Source organism: Rhinatrema bivittatum, chromosome 1, assembly GCF_901001135.1.
Source record: "Rhinatrema bivittatum chromosome 1, aRhiBiv1.1, whole genome shotgun sequence".
NCBI lineage: Eukaryota > Metazoa > Chordata > Amphibia > Gymnophiona > Rhinatrematidae > Rhinatrema > Rhinatrema bivittatum.
The window spans coordinates 580,462,741-580,477,035 of NC_042615.1; the positions used below are offsets into that span (position 1 = coordinate 580,462,741).

Here is a 14,295-nt window from a genome sequence, read left to right on the forward strand (position 1 = left end):
TGACCGTCCACCATCGATGACTTCCCGGCCGTCGACTCCAGTCCCTTCCCCGGATGGACGAGGGGATCGACCAGAGAAACATCGCCATCGACGGCACAAGTCTCGGCCCGTCGAGGATCCAGAAACATCGACCTCCGTACGGACAGAGCCACCGACTAAAAAGCCTCGATCGAACCTGGCACCGTCCACGTCTCGTTCGCAGGCACCGAGGAAACCTTCACCCCTTCGGGGTGTGGGAGCCGTGATCCCACCGGTTACGGTGGTCCCTCTGGCTCAGCCTCAGCCTCCCTCTCCCGTCGAGCCGGGTCTTGTTACCCCTGGTCTCCGGGCAGAACTGGACCGGCTGGTCCAGGAGGCCATCGAAAAGGCGATGCTGAAGTTCCAACATCCTCCGGCACTGACTCCGGCACCGACTTCACCACCGAGTACGGAACCGACCATCGAGCCACTAGTGGGAACACTAGCACCGCTACTACACCGTATGGAAGCGCTTCTACAGGCCCTTCCATCGGTGATTCCAGTGGCACCGACAACATCACCGTCTCTGACTGGATTATCATCGGGAGGGGAAGCACCGTTCTTACTTCCCCCTTCAGGGGTGGTCTTATCGGTGCCTTCTCATCCCTCGCCACCGATATATCCTTCGGTTCCACCGATTCCAAGGCCGGCACCGATTCCATCGACAGCACCGATGCCCTCGATGCCATTTACAGTTCCATCTTCCGCACCGGTGCCATCGAGATTATACTCGATACCCTCGGTGGTTCCTCTTACTATCCAGGACCCTCAACCAGGACCTTCAGGGCTTCAAGCTCCGCGTGATCCCTATGATACCTGGGGTGATGATACCTCTTCTGACACGGATTTACCTTCACCACCATCCCCTACAGAGAGTAGAAAGCGTTCTCCTCCTGAGGATCTCTCGTTTATTAATTTTGTGAAGGAGATGTCAGAGATAGTCCCCTTTCAGCTACAATCAGAAACAGATGACAGACACCAGATGATGGAACTACTCCAGTTTCTGGATGCTCCCAAAATCATCGCTTCCATCCCTATTCACCAGGTGTTTCTGGACCTTCTTAAGAAAAACTGGGAGTCTCCTTCATCAGTTTCCCCAGTTAATAAGAAAGCTGACTCCACATACCTTGTCCAGTCAGCACCGGGTTTTCAGAAGCCTCAATTGGATCATCGCTCTGTTGTAGTTGAGTCAGCTCAAAATAAAGCTAAGCGCCTGAAGCCGCACTCTTCAACTCCGCCTACCAAGGATAACAAATTCCTGGATAGTGTAGGAAGAAAGGTATATCACGGAGCTATGTTAATTTCACGCATAGCTTCGTATCAGCTATATATGACTCAATATAACAGAGCCATCCTAAAACAAATGCAGGAATATGCAGACACCTTACCTAAGCAATATCAACCACAGCTTCAAGCCCTCCTTAACAAAGGGTTTGAGGCTGGGAAGCATGAAATTAGGACTGCATATGACATCTTCGATGCTTCCACAAAAGTTTCAGCCACAGCCATCTCAGCCAGACGTTGGGCTTGGCTAAAATCATCAGACCTTCGCCCAGAGGTCCAGGACCGGCTATCTGATTTGCCCTGCCTAGGGGACAACTTGTTCGGTGACCAAATTCAACAAATAGTAGCCGAGTTAAAAGATCACCATGAGACGTTGAAACAACTCTCATCCACTCCTTCTGAGGTGACCTCCAAACAACCCTTTAAGAAAGACTCTAAAAAGTCGTTCTTTAGGCCACGTCTGTATTATCCTCCATCGGCTAAGCCTCGACCTGCACGGTCTTCCAACAGAGCTCAGCCACGTCAACCGCGGAAGCAAAGACCTACAGTAGCCCCACCCCCTGGGCCTGCGGCGGGCCTTTGACTTCCCTGTAGAGAGCACGTGCCAAACCCCTCTTCCAGCCATCCCTGTGGGAGGTCGACTGTGCCACTTTTTAGACCGCTGGCTACAGATCACCTCAGACCAGTGGGTACTAGCAATTATAGCACAGGGTTACCACCTCAACTTCACTACTCTTCCTGCAGACTCCCCGCCTCTACAGGCATGGAGCCTGACCAGCCACTTGGTTCAGTTACAACGAGAAGTATTACTACTTTTGCAATCAAACGCTATAGAACCCGTCCCTCCCTCTCAGCAGGGAAGAGGATTCTATTCCAGGTATTTCCTGATTCCAAAGAAATCAGGAGGGCTTCGTCCCATCTTAGACCTCCGAGCCCTCAACAAGTACCTTCAAAAAGAAAAGTTCAAGATGGTAACCCTGGGCTCGCTTCTCCCTCTGCTGCAAAGAGGGGATTGGCTATGCTCTCTAGACCTCAAAGACGCTTATACCCACATTGCAATTACACAATCACATCGCAAGTACCTGCGTTTTCTAGTAGGCCGAAACCATTACCAATATCGAGTACTACCTTTCGGCCTGGCATCTGCACCACGGGTCTTTACCAAATGCCTCGTCGTGGTAGCAGCATTCCTCAGGAAGGAAGGTGTCCACGTCTACCCCTACCTGGACGATTGGCTAATCAGGGCCTCCACCCAACAGATTGCTCAATCCTCCCTAAAATTGACAATTCAAACACTCCTTTCCTTAGGTTTTCTTGTCAATTACGAGAAATCTTGCTTAGTCCCATCTCAAACCTTATCTTTCATTGGAGCAGGCTTGGACACCTTACAAGCAAAGGCTTACCTTCCTCATCAAAGGGTTCAAACCCTGATATACCTAGCTCACCAGCTTCAGTCTCAAAACACTGCCACGGCTCGCCAATTCCTCGTTCTCCTAGGTTACATGGCATCCTCGGTTCAAGTCACTCCCATGACCCGACTAGCCATGAGAGTAACCCAGTGGACTCTGCGACACCAATGGATTCAAGCTTTTCAGCCTCTGTCCTCCATAATCACAGTTACACAAGCGCTACGCCTGTCTCTAACCTGGTGGACGACTCAAGTCAACCTCCTTCAGGGCTTACCTTTTCTCCTACCAGATCCACAAGTAATCCTAACCACCGACGCTTCCCACATCGGTTGGGGGGCCCATGTGGACGATTTCCAAACTCAAGGGTTATGGTCACCAGAGGAAGCCGAACACCAGATAAATTTCTTGGAACTACGAGCAATCCGCTACGCGCTCAGAACTTTCCAAGATCATCTATCGAATCAGATAATCTTAATCCAGACAGACAACCAAGTGGCCATGTGGTACATAAACAAGCAGGGAGGCACCGGCTCCTTCCTTCTGTGTCAGGAAGCTGCGCAGATTTGGGCAGAAGCCCTCTCCCACTCCATGTACCTCAGGGCCACTTACCTGCCGGGAGTAGACAATGTATTGGCAGACCAGCTAAGCCGTGTCTTCCAACCACACGAGTGGTCACTCGATCCTCTGGTAGCGACCTCTCTGTTTCACAAGTGGGGTTCTCCCCACATAGACCTCTTTGCGTCCTCTCAGAACCACAAAGTGGACGATTACTGCTCTCTCATTCGGAGCCAGCACTCTCGGCCGAGGGATGCCTTCTCCCTCAAGTGGACGACAGGTCTGCTCTATGCATTCCCTCCACTTCCTCTTCTGTCAAGGATTCTCGTGAAGCTTCGCCAGGACGGAGGAACCATGATCCTGATAGCACCCCACTGGCCACGCCAAGTGTGGTTTCCCATACTACAGGATCTCTCCATCCGCACGCACATCCCTCTGGGAACGGATCCGCATCTGCTCAATCAAAACGACGGATGCCTCCTCCATCCCAACCTCCAAGCCTTGTCCCTGACGGCATGGATGTTGAAAGGTTAGTCCTTCAGCCTTTTAACCTTTCGGATTCGGTTTCTCGTGTCCTGATAGCTTCACGAAAGCCCTCCACCAGAAGATCCTATTCATATAAATGGAAAAGGTACACATCATGGTGCACTTCTCAGTCCCTTGATCCCCTTTCCTGTCCAATCTCTAAGTTCTTGGACTATTTATGGCATCTATCAGAATCAGGTCTTAAAACCTCTTCCATCAGAATGCATGTCAGTGCAGTAGCCGCCTTCCATAAAGGTATTGAGGGTCGTCCTATCTCAGTACAACCCCTGGTAACGCGCTTCCTCAAAGGCTTGCTCCATTTAAAGCCACCCTTACGTCCGCCGGCCCCATCTTGGGACCTTAATCTGGTTCTGGGTCGCCTTATCAAGCCACCTTTTGAACCTCTTCACTCCTGTGACCTAAAATATCTCACATGGAAAGTGTTGTTTCTTTTGGCTATCACTTCAGCTCGCAGGGTTAGTGAATTACAGGCCTTAGTCACCTATCCGCCTTACACTAAACTCCTGCAAGACAGGGCGGTACTCCGCACTCACCCTAAATTTTTACCTAAGGTAGTTTCGGAGTTTCATATCAATCAATCCATCATACTACCTATCTTTTTTCCCAGGCCCCACTCCAACTCCGGAGAACAGACTCTGCATACCCTAGACTGTAAACGGGCTCTAGCATTCTATCTAGACCGTACAGTTTCTCATAGAAAGAGCACTCAATTATTCGTCTCTTTCCATCCTAACAAGTTAGGACAACCTGTGGGTAAGCAGGCTCTTTCCTCCTGGTTGGCGGACTGCATTTCTTTTTGCTATCAGCAAGCTGGCATTCCTTTTCAAGACCGTGTTAAAGCACACTCTGTGAGGGCCATGGCGACTTCAGTAGCACACCTTCGATCGGTGCCGCTTCCTGACATCTGTAAAGCTGCAACCTGGAGTTCTCTCCATACCTTTGCAGCCCACTATTGCTTGGACAAAGCTGGAAGACAAGACTCCATCTTCGGCCAATCTGTCTTGCGTAACCTTTTTCCAACATGATGTACCAACACCCTTCCACCTGCCCGGTAGGGTGCGGATGCCCTTTCCCAAATTCCACCCCACTTGTTGTGCCTGTTGCACGCCGTTGGGTGCATTTGGTGCAAGTCGGGACATCCTCAGCTCGGTACTCACCCATTTGTGAGGACAACCATCCTGCTTGTCCTGTGAGAAAGCAAATGTTGCTTACCTGATGTAACAGGTGTTCTCACAGGACAGCAGGATGTTAGTCCTCACGAAACCCGCCCGCCACCCCGCGGTGTTGGGTTCGTTTTCTTTTACTTTTTTGGGCACTGCCTGTAGCTTTGAAAATCAGACTGAAGGGAGACCCCTGCTGGCTGCAGGGTCAGTGCCGTACTGGGCATGCCCAGTAGGGGCCAGTCAAAGTTCTGTTAAACTTTGACAGAAGTTTTTCCGTGGTGGGCTCCATCCTCGATGTCACCCATTTGTGAGGACTAACATCCTGCTGTCCTGTGAGAACACCTGTTACATCAGGTAAGCAACATTTGCTAATCAAATGTTGGGGCTTTTTGTTGACTCTTCTCCATGCATATTTCAGCTTCATCTCGAATCAGTGATGCCCACCTGGCTGACACCATGATCGGTAAAGCAGTGGAACATATGTTTGAGACAGAGGACGGCTCAAAGGACGAGTGGCGGGGCATGGTCTTAGCCCGTGCACCCATAATGAACACATGGTTTTATATTACCTATGAAAAGGATCCCGTCTTATATATGTATCAGCTGTTAGATGATTACAAAGAAGGTGACCTCCGCATCATGCCAGATTCTAGTGAGTGGGCATATACTCTTCTTTAAAGCTACTGTAATGTACTCACCCTGATGATCCTGCAGCATAGTATAAGGCAGTCTCTTCTTGGGGAGAGGGAAAAGGATTGTGTGTGTGTGGGGGGGGGGGGGGGGTGTTTGCATCCGTACCAGAGACAAAATGGCATTCTACATTTCAAACTAAGAAAATTTAACTTGCTTCTAAACATAGCTGGGACTCTTTATTTTTCAAAAAAGCCTTTCTGCCCTGTATCTGACAACACATTTTTGACAATGGGTTTCATAATACATGCATGCATATTATAGTCTTCTTTTATGAAGAGTAGCAAGGATAACAGTGTAAGCAGAAAATAAAGGCCATATTTCATGAAGATTTTTCTGTTTTGCACCTGTCTGGAAATCTGTTCTCTAATAGAGCAAGGATTTTAAAAATAGAATAAAACCAAAAATAAATATATTTGAATATTCTGAATCCTATAGCCACTGAAGTGTCTAAAAAATACAATTTGATTTTGTGGGGAGGCATGTGATAATCTTTGGTCTCATGACTAAATGACCCTCACATTCAGGCCAATGTGTTTAGACCACAGCCTCCGCCACTGGACCCGGGCAGTATTCTGCCACCTCCCTCATTTCTTCAGTTGGCTATAAGACAAGGTAGGTTTCTGAAAATGCAGTCGTTTCCCCCCCCCCCCCCCCCCCCCCCCCCAAAAAAAAAATGCTGTCTTGTAAATGAGATCAATTTGGCAATACTGTTGAACTGAAACTAGTTTAATATGGAATAATTCTATTAAATGGTTTTTGCAAGCCTCCGCTTTCCAGAAACATTGCTGAAGAGCCCTTAACATGTCCTCATAGAAAATCGGTGGCAGTAAATAGTCTAGAAAATGAATTTTGGCATAGCATATGAAAAGATTAACATTGCTTGCTTGTCCTCAGGTTGTCTGTCAAAATTGAGATTTAAAAAATGTAATTGAACCTCCAAAGGAATCTCCTATGTTGATGTTAACCAATAAACACCTATAAAACACACTCAGTGTGTGTGGGAGGGGGGGGGGGGGGGAACACACTGTCCCCCCAGTACTTTCTCAACATGCCTTCTGTCCTCTTTAGACCAGCTGCTCCCTTTGTAGCTGAGATCAGAACAAGATACATACACTCACATTAGCCGGTGGACCTCAGCCCTACTACTGCTGGCTAGTCTGCATAGGTGTTCCCAGGGGTGGCAGGAGTAAGAGGACAAAAACGAGCCCAGTATAGGGGTATTGTAAGAGTTGGGGGGGGATGGATTACTGGGAGTAAAAATCCCCAACAAACATACAGATTTAGAAATGTTACTAGAAGGGAAAAGGCGAACGCGTGAAAAAATGTATATCGAGATTTAGTGCATGTATAGGTACTTCAGTTTATGTATATCTCTCTGTATCTTTGTTAATCTGTATCTGTAATGTATAACTTACACACATTCATGAGGTCTTTGTGTGGTATTGCGTGTGTTAACCTGAAAGTGTCAGTGTGTTGCAGGTAATCATTTATTATACCATTTGGTATGTTTTTTTGCTTTTTCTCCACAACTTTTGTGGGGCTAACCTGAAAACGAACAAATTCCATGACATCTACATGGTGGTAATTTTATTTTCTTTTGTCCCCTTAATGTTCAAGTCTCTAAAAGCAACAGTATGAATATATGTAAAATCACATGCGCATTCATATATTTTTAAAGTTGCAAATGCATGAAATGTTATCTGTTTCTGGACTATATGGGGAAAAAAAACAGATTCCATTAAACCCCTGCATTTACGTTCTTACTGAGGCAGATGGGAAATAGTCTATCCACCGTAAAGATTGTGACACCAACTTCTAACAGATAACTGGAGTGTCCTAAATTTGTAGGATATATGACTAGAAATATTACATAAGCATCTACATTATTTACCCGATATTCCAGTTTTACTCTTGATCACTGGATATATCTTTGTAAATTACAATTTTTGAAAAATTAGTCAAAGTAGGAAAGCTAAATCTGTTAGCATCTGAAGAAAAAATAATTACATCTATCAAGTGGAAGGTTAGGTAATTAAAAATGTATTCATTATAGATTAAATTATATAAATGATATTTAAATAGAGAATCCTTCCTTCAATTAGAAGACCTGCCACCTGCACAGATGTTACTTATCATGCACCTTACATTGGTAGATGTTGCAGGTGTGTTTTCCACACTGGGCATTTTTGTTTTTAAGTTGTTTCTGAATACCAGATCAGCACCCTCATGTTGTCTTGTCTCTGCTAGGATGTATCCCAAGTGATTTCACTGTTTGCTCTGCATCCTGGGGTCAATGCAACAAGGTTTCACTAGGCAGAGTAAACATTTTTACTAAAATGTATGTGCACACGTTTTGTGCATGCCATTTTGCTCATGATTTAACAAGGATCTGAGTACACACATAGGTGCATCTCCACTCAGATCCCATGTTAAAGGCATTTACATCAAGTGGCGCTGTAGAAGTGATAAGTAGTAATTAAGCTTGTACTGGGAAGTAACAAATATTTTTTTTTAATGCTGGAAATTAAACTCCTGGGTCAGAAGTGGAGTAAGGTTAACCATTTCTGGGGCTACTGTTAGTCTATGATGTTATGTCTGTATGGGTCTAGACCATGAGTTCCCAGATGAGAGGATACTGGACTCATGTCTCTTGGGTCTAGGATGGACCGTCGCACCTGGGAACATCAGGTCTGGTATTCAGCTGGCACCGCACCATAGACTTTACACTAACCCCAGAAATATGAATTTTCCAAACCTAAAGGAAAATGGGTTGACCTGAGTCAGACCCTTGAGCCAGAATGATTTTGCAGCGGAACTCAGCTGAACCCATGTTTTAAAATGGCCAGCACTGAAGACCTGAGGAGCCAGGACAGCTAAGAACAGGAGTAGGGGGTGGGTTAGAGGATGGGTGTAGGATAGTTAAATGGTTGTGGGGTGGTTGGGACTCAGCAAGCCTAGGGCAGACTCCTTCAGGCTCATGTCCGGGGTAAAGTCCCCTTGGTTCTGAGGTCCCAGACTGGTACCACTTTTAGCACACCCTTCTGATGTGAAAAGATGCTCCAAGCTAAGCATACCATTTTGTGCACATTTTTTAATGTACTTTTTAAAAAAGTATGCATTTGCATGCTATTTGCTTACTGTATCAGAAGTTAACCTGTTTTCTAATGCACAAGTAAAAAAAAAGGGAAACTAGCACTTTTTGTTAACCTGAAAGCTGCTTTGTTAGAATTGTAGCAAAAAATGTCTGCCTCACCAGAAAAACAGTACAATGGAGAGGCTACAGAAATCAAAGCTTTTACTGATAATTCACGAAGTAACAAAGTTCAGAACAATTGCAGTAAAGAAAGTTACTCCTACCAGCAGCATGAAAACCTTGTTAGTCTGCTACTCTCTGTTCTCATTTCTTGTGTTTCTCTTACAGCCTGGGCAGGAATTTAGTGCCAGTTTAGATAAGACTGGCTGTGGTGTCCTATTACATTCAGCTGCTTTTATAATTTTATGTTTAACCCTTAAATGTTAACTGGTTGCACTAACAGTTGCTTTGTTACCATCTTGTTTCCTTCACGCCTCCCAGACTCCACTGCTGCTTGTCTTCTACATAGCAGGCCGATACAGTAAGGATGCGTAAGAGAGTGTGGCAGTGCCAGGCGCACCCTCGTTTGCCGCGCACACAAATTTAGTTCACATACCGCTCGATACAGTATTCAAATGAGACGCAAATGCAAGCGGCGTCCAAAGCGCGTCCATGAAGCGGTAGGCGTGCACAATCCATTTTACTGTATAGAGCAGTATACAGTGCCTATACAGTATCCTGGATGCGCTGGTACCTGTCATTTCAAATGTCATTCCACCAGGAAAGTGGATGGTTCTCCTACAGACCCACTGCCTTGAGTGCCCGGCTGGACATCCAAGCCGGACGTCCGAGGTCGCAGCTTGGACGTCCAGCCTGGGCGCTCAAGGCAGGGGGAAGGCCCATGAACGTCAGTCAGCATTGAAGCAAGTACCACACACTAGTTACTCACCAAAATACTCTTTCTTCATGTGCAGCACTAGTTCCTTCTCCAGTTCCAGGGACTGACAGCACAGGCTGGAGTGTGGACTAGCCTGCGGCGGGCCAGCGCCGTCAGCCTCAGGGTCACCGGGGGCCCCGTAGCGCGAGTCCGAGTAGCTGGAGCGAGGACAGACATGCCGCTGGTCAAAGCCCATGCCGATGCCGCTGTACCGGTTGCTGCTGGGCTTGCTGCCGCTGTCGTAGCCGGTATGGGCGCGGCGTGCATTCATGCACCTTCTGCTAACTCGAGCGCCTTCCTGGATGTCCAAGTTGGGAGCTCAAGGCAGCAGGAAGGTGCATGAACGCACGCCGCGACCTGAGCGCCCAGCTGGACATCCGAGGTCACGGCATAGGGTGTGTAGGGATAGGGCCTGATACAGGAGCTCGTGCCCACTGCAAGTCAGCGGCGACAAGGAGCCCAGACCCACGAGAAGGCCAGAGGAGCTCCCGGAAACGGTGTCCGTTCTTCCCTATGGAACCGAAGTACTCTGAGGTTAAGCGCGGTGGTGCCAGGTTGGGTAACTTTTTACCCCTTGTGCGATAAGAATTTTTTTCTGTGGATTGGGTTGGTTTGGGACTGGGGCGGCTAAGTTCCCCACACTAACACCAGGGTCAGGGTAGGCGGTAAATTTGCAGGTTAAAGACGTGGCAAAATAGCTAGTTAAAAAGGCGATAATCTGGGCGCATGTTACTGTATCAGAGGGAATAGCTAATCCGATCATTAACATAACATGTATACATGCGGCGGGCGGAAAGGGATACACGTCTATTTCAGTAAGCGGTAAGGACGCGTAAAACCGGATACTGAATCGCGGGTTAGACATACGCGTCCAAGATGTGCGTACAAAGCGGGTTAAAAACAGGGTAACCGTGGCCGCGCTTTACTGTTTCGGCCTATAGGTTAGGAAGGAATCTTTTTCATAAGTCAACAATTAAGTAACTCAGCCTTAACTATTGATTAACTATAGTCTATCGCAGGTCATTGACAAACAGATTAAAATGGTTATTTTAAATTGGATTAATTAGCCCCACTTTTTAAACAACTTTAACACATCAAAAAATATTAAGATGTAAATAGTCCAGCAGCAGGTTGAGTGCTGTTCATTTATTTTCACTGCATGCCACATGTATGATTTTCTATCTGTTCATGAGGTTGTTTGTGTGCACCTAGTTTAGAGTTCCTGGCTCTTGGAGAATGAGTCCAGTCTCTGGAGGCTAGAGTGGCAGACTTGGAGAAGCTGATGCAGACAGGAGTCCTTCAGGGACATAGTAGGGCGGCCCTACTTCCATTCCACCAGCCCATGTGCTGCTTTGGAGAAGCAAGATCACCTGGAAGAAGAACATTACCTTAGTATGTCTAGATGTGATCCTGTAGCTAGGACTTGCACACCAATCTATCCTCTTGCACAGAAGGTTACTAGGAGTGTATACCCAGGAGGGATGGGTTAAGACTACCATTGTAGTTGGCAATTCAGTCAATAAGAATGTAGATAGCTGGGTGGCTGGTGGCCCTGAGGATCACTTGGAAATATAGTGGACCTCATGCGTCACCTATTTTTTTTTCTTATTTATATTCCACCTTTCATGACACTTCAAAGCGGATTACATTCAGGTACAGTAAGTATTTCTCCTAGGACAAGCAAAAATGGTAGTCTTCACATGTAAGTGACATCATCCAATGGAGCCCAGAATGGAAAACTTTTCAGTTTCTAGAAGCTTTGACCAGCATACTGAGCATGCCCAGCATGCACGTCCACGCAAGGTCCCCCTTCAGTCTCTTCTTTCCCGTGGTCCATGAGCTTTTCCACTTTGTCTTCTCAACAGTTTTCAGGTCTCTTTTCCTGTTTTCCTCATCAGGTCCCACTTCGCAGTTGGTGCCTCCTCGGTGAGTCTGTTATTTTACCTTCTTTTTTTCTAACTTTGCGGTCAATTCCAGACTACTTGCCATATGGCGATCGCCGGTTGTCAACCACAAGCCGGGTGTTTTTCAGGATGTTGACCGGTTTTAGTCAGTGCTCCCAGGCCCACAGACCATGTCTATCATGGATTCGCAAGAGGTTTGCATCCTCTGCCTGGGGGCCTTGCATGATGTCAGCGGGTATCATCTGTATGACTAGATGACCTCCAAAGGTTGTTGGGCGCGCCTCAACAAGATGGAGAAACGTTTCTGTCCTTCCAAGCTTGCTCCTTCTATGCCTGTGTCAGAGCCATCAATGTCGAGAGGTTGTGGGGAGCCTCTCAAAAATGCTCCTTCTCAACATTCCTCTCGCTAGGCTTTCAAAGGATTGCGGGAATGGTGATAGATCCTTGGTGACTTCACCACTTTCCAGGCATCTGGGTCCTCTGCCTCCTCTGTGCCAGGGAAAGACAGACCAGGCCTAGTACTGTCGAGTTCCTGCAAGCATCGCCTCACATCACCAATGATGCACGGCTCCGGTTCCGGTGCAGCACCGGCAGCAGCCGGGCTGCCACAGAAATGACACTGGCCATCTGAGGTCCCATCCTTCGAAGCCCCAGGAATCCCAGGTGTTGCCCACCAATATGGGTGCTGGGCACCGTGCCACCTCGGAGACCTGAGGAAGAGCCAGTGTCACTTCGTCCCTCTCCCTCAGTCCTGGCCACACCAGACTTTCAGGAAGAGCTGGATTGCAGGATGCAGTCCACGGTGCTCAAGGTACTTGAACGTTGAGCCTCCGGTGTTGCCGGTCCCTAGGGCATTCCGGGACCACTTGGCCAACAAGGTAGTTCTGGTTCAAGCCAACAATCAAGTGGAAATGTGGTACTTGAGCAAGCAGGGGCGACAGATTCATTTCTTCTCTGCCAAAAAGTGGTACATATTTGGGGGCTGACCAGCGAGAGGAGGTGAAGGACGCTGTTCCTGAGCCGAGGAGACTTCTACCACCTGCAAAAAGTTTTTCACAAACTGACTCGCTGTCCCGGGGAGGAGGAGCGGGCGTGACATCACTTCCGCCCTGCTCCAAGACGCTGCCAATAAGAACAGGCTTGCAGCGGCGCACAGCCGACGCCGGCGCGCTGCCTAAGCTGCGCGCACTGAAGGGGGCATGAGGCTTTGGTTTGAAATCTCTCCAAAGCTTGTAGAATTGAAACTTACTTGAATTATTTTTGAACTCCTCAACAGTCAGCCTTCACTGAGAGACCTTTGAAGTATCGGAAAGGAGGTGGTAAGCAGAACTTTAAAGTTCGTCTATTTGATTATTTCTTTTGGAATTAATTCCACATACGAAGGGGAAGGTGAGGGAGGGAACCTTGGGCCCCCCCCCCCCAACAATCTCCCCCGGGCCAGACGAAAATTAAAGAATTTTACCCCGCGGTGGGGAATGTCCCAGGTGAGTCAGCTGGGTTAGTGGATCAGGAGCAAAATCCAGAACCCCTCGACGAAACATCATTGAGCCCTGGGGCTCCTGAGACCCCCTCCCCCCTGTCCATAATAGATTGCCTGGTCCAGCAGACCCCCTGAGACCGAAGATGTCCCAGTTGGGAGAAGCATTCGAGGGAGGAGCAGCTAATATAAAGTATGGACAATCTCAGGGCGAGAGTGTTTTGTCCGCCTTGAAGGAAATTAACATCGGGAAGTTGAGTGGAATAGGCAGTTCTCTGCAAATGACCACGGAAGGGGAAAATAAGACACACTTGGGTAAATTAGAAAATTTGTCTCAGAGGGTTCCGATAGCCATACCGGAGATTACATTGTTGAAAAAAAACAGATATTGTGACATTAGATGTATTATGGAATGCAATCTCTATATTTGAGAAAACGATAATTTCTTTGACTCGGGCATTTCAAGGATTTCAAGATCAATCCACTATAGTGAATCCAGTAGAATTAGCCAATTCTATTAAGTTACAGGAATTAGATTCTCAAGTAGTACAGTTGAAAGAAATACAGGTTGACCTGATCCAAGAGGACTCTAGATCAGTTAAAAGAATTGAAAATCTGGAAAATAGCCTCAGATATAACAATCTGAGATTGATAAATTTCCCTAAGTGTAAACTTATTTCTCCCAAAGAACAAGTAAATAAGTATTTAAAGGAAGTGTTATCTTTCTCCTCTACTAGCTTACCTTCAATTAATAAAGCATATTTTTTGCCTGAAGTATTTAAGAAAGGAGAAAGAGAAGTGGAAGGGGGAAATCCCTAAACAAGATTTGGTGACATCCCCCTTAGAAGATCTATCGGGGTTCTTAGAGATATCTCAAGAAGAGCAGATAGAAAAAAGGGGAATTGTACTGGTAACATTTATGCTACCAGCAGATAGAGATAATGTTTTAAAAATATTTCTTAGGAATAGAAATAAACTGTACTTGGGAGAAAGGATATGGGTGTATCCAGATGTTAGGTCGACACAATTACGTAGAAAGAAATTTTTGAATTTATGCTCTAGAGCTCGTGCTTTAGGTGCACAAATATTAATAAAGTTTCCGTGTAAATGTATTATGACAATTGACAATGTATGGTATGTATTTATGGAGCCAGAGCAGTTAGAGAAATTTTTGAATTCCAAAGAAGTTTCAACCTAATATGTCTTAACTGAGGAATGTAATATTATCCCCACCAC

At 46.8% G+C, this 14,295-nt stretch overlaps 1 protein-coding gene across 4 annotated transcripts in view; it reads left to right on the forward strand.

Moving 5' to 3' along the window:
* SPIN1 (spindlin 1) overlaps nucleotides 1–14,295 on the forward strand; it is a 255,466-nt gene that overhangs the window by 216,230 nt on the left and 24,941 nt on the right. For all 4 annotated transcript variants that reach the window (XM_029618305.1, XM_029618329.1, XM_029618321.1 and 1 more), the window contains one exon: nucleotides 5,394–5,627. In XM_029618305.1, the coding sequence (XP_029474165.1) occupies nucleotides 5,394–5,627 (234 nt within the window). The remainder of the gene's footprint in view (nucleotides 1–5,393; nucleotides 5,628–14,295) is intronic.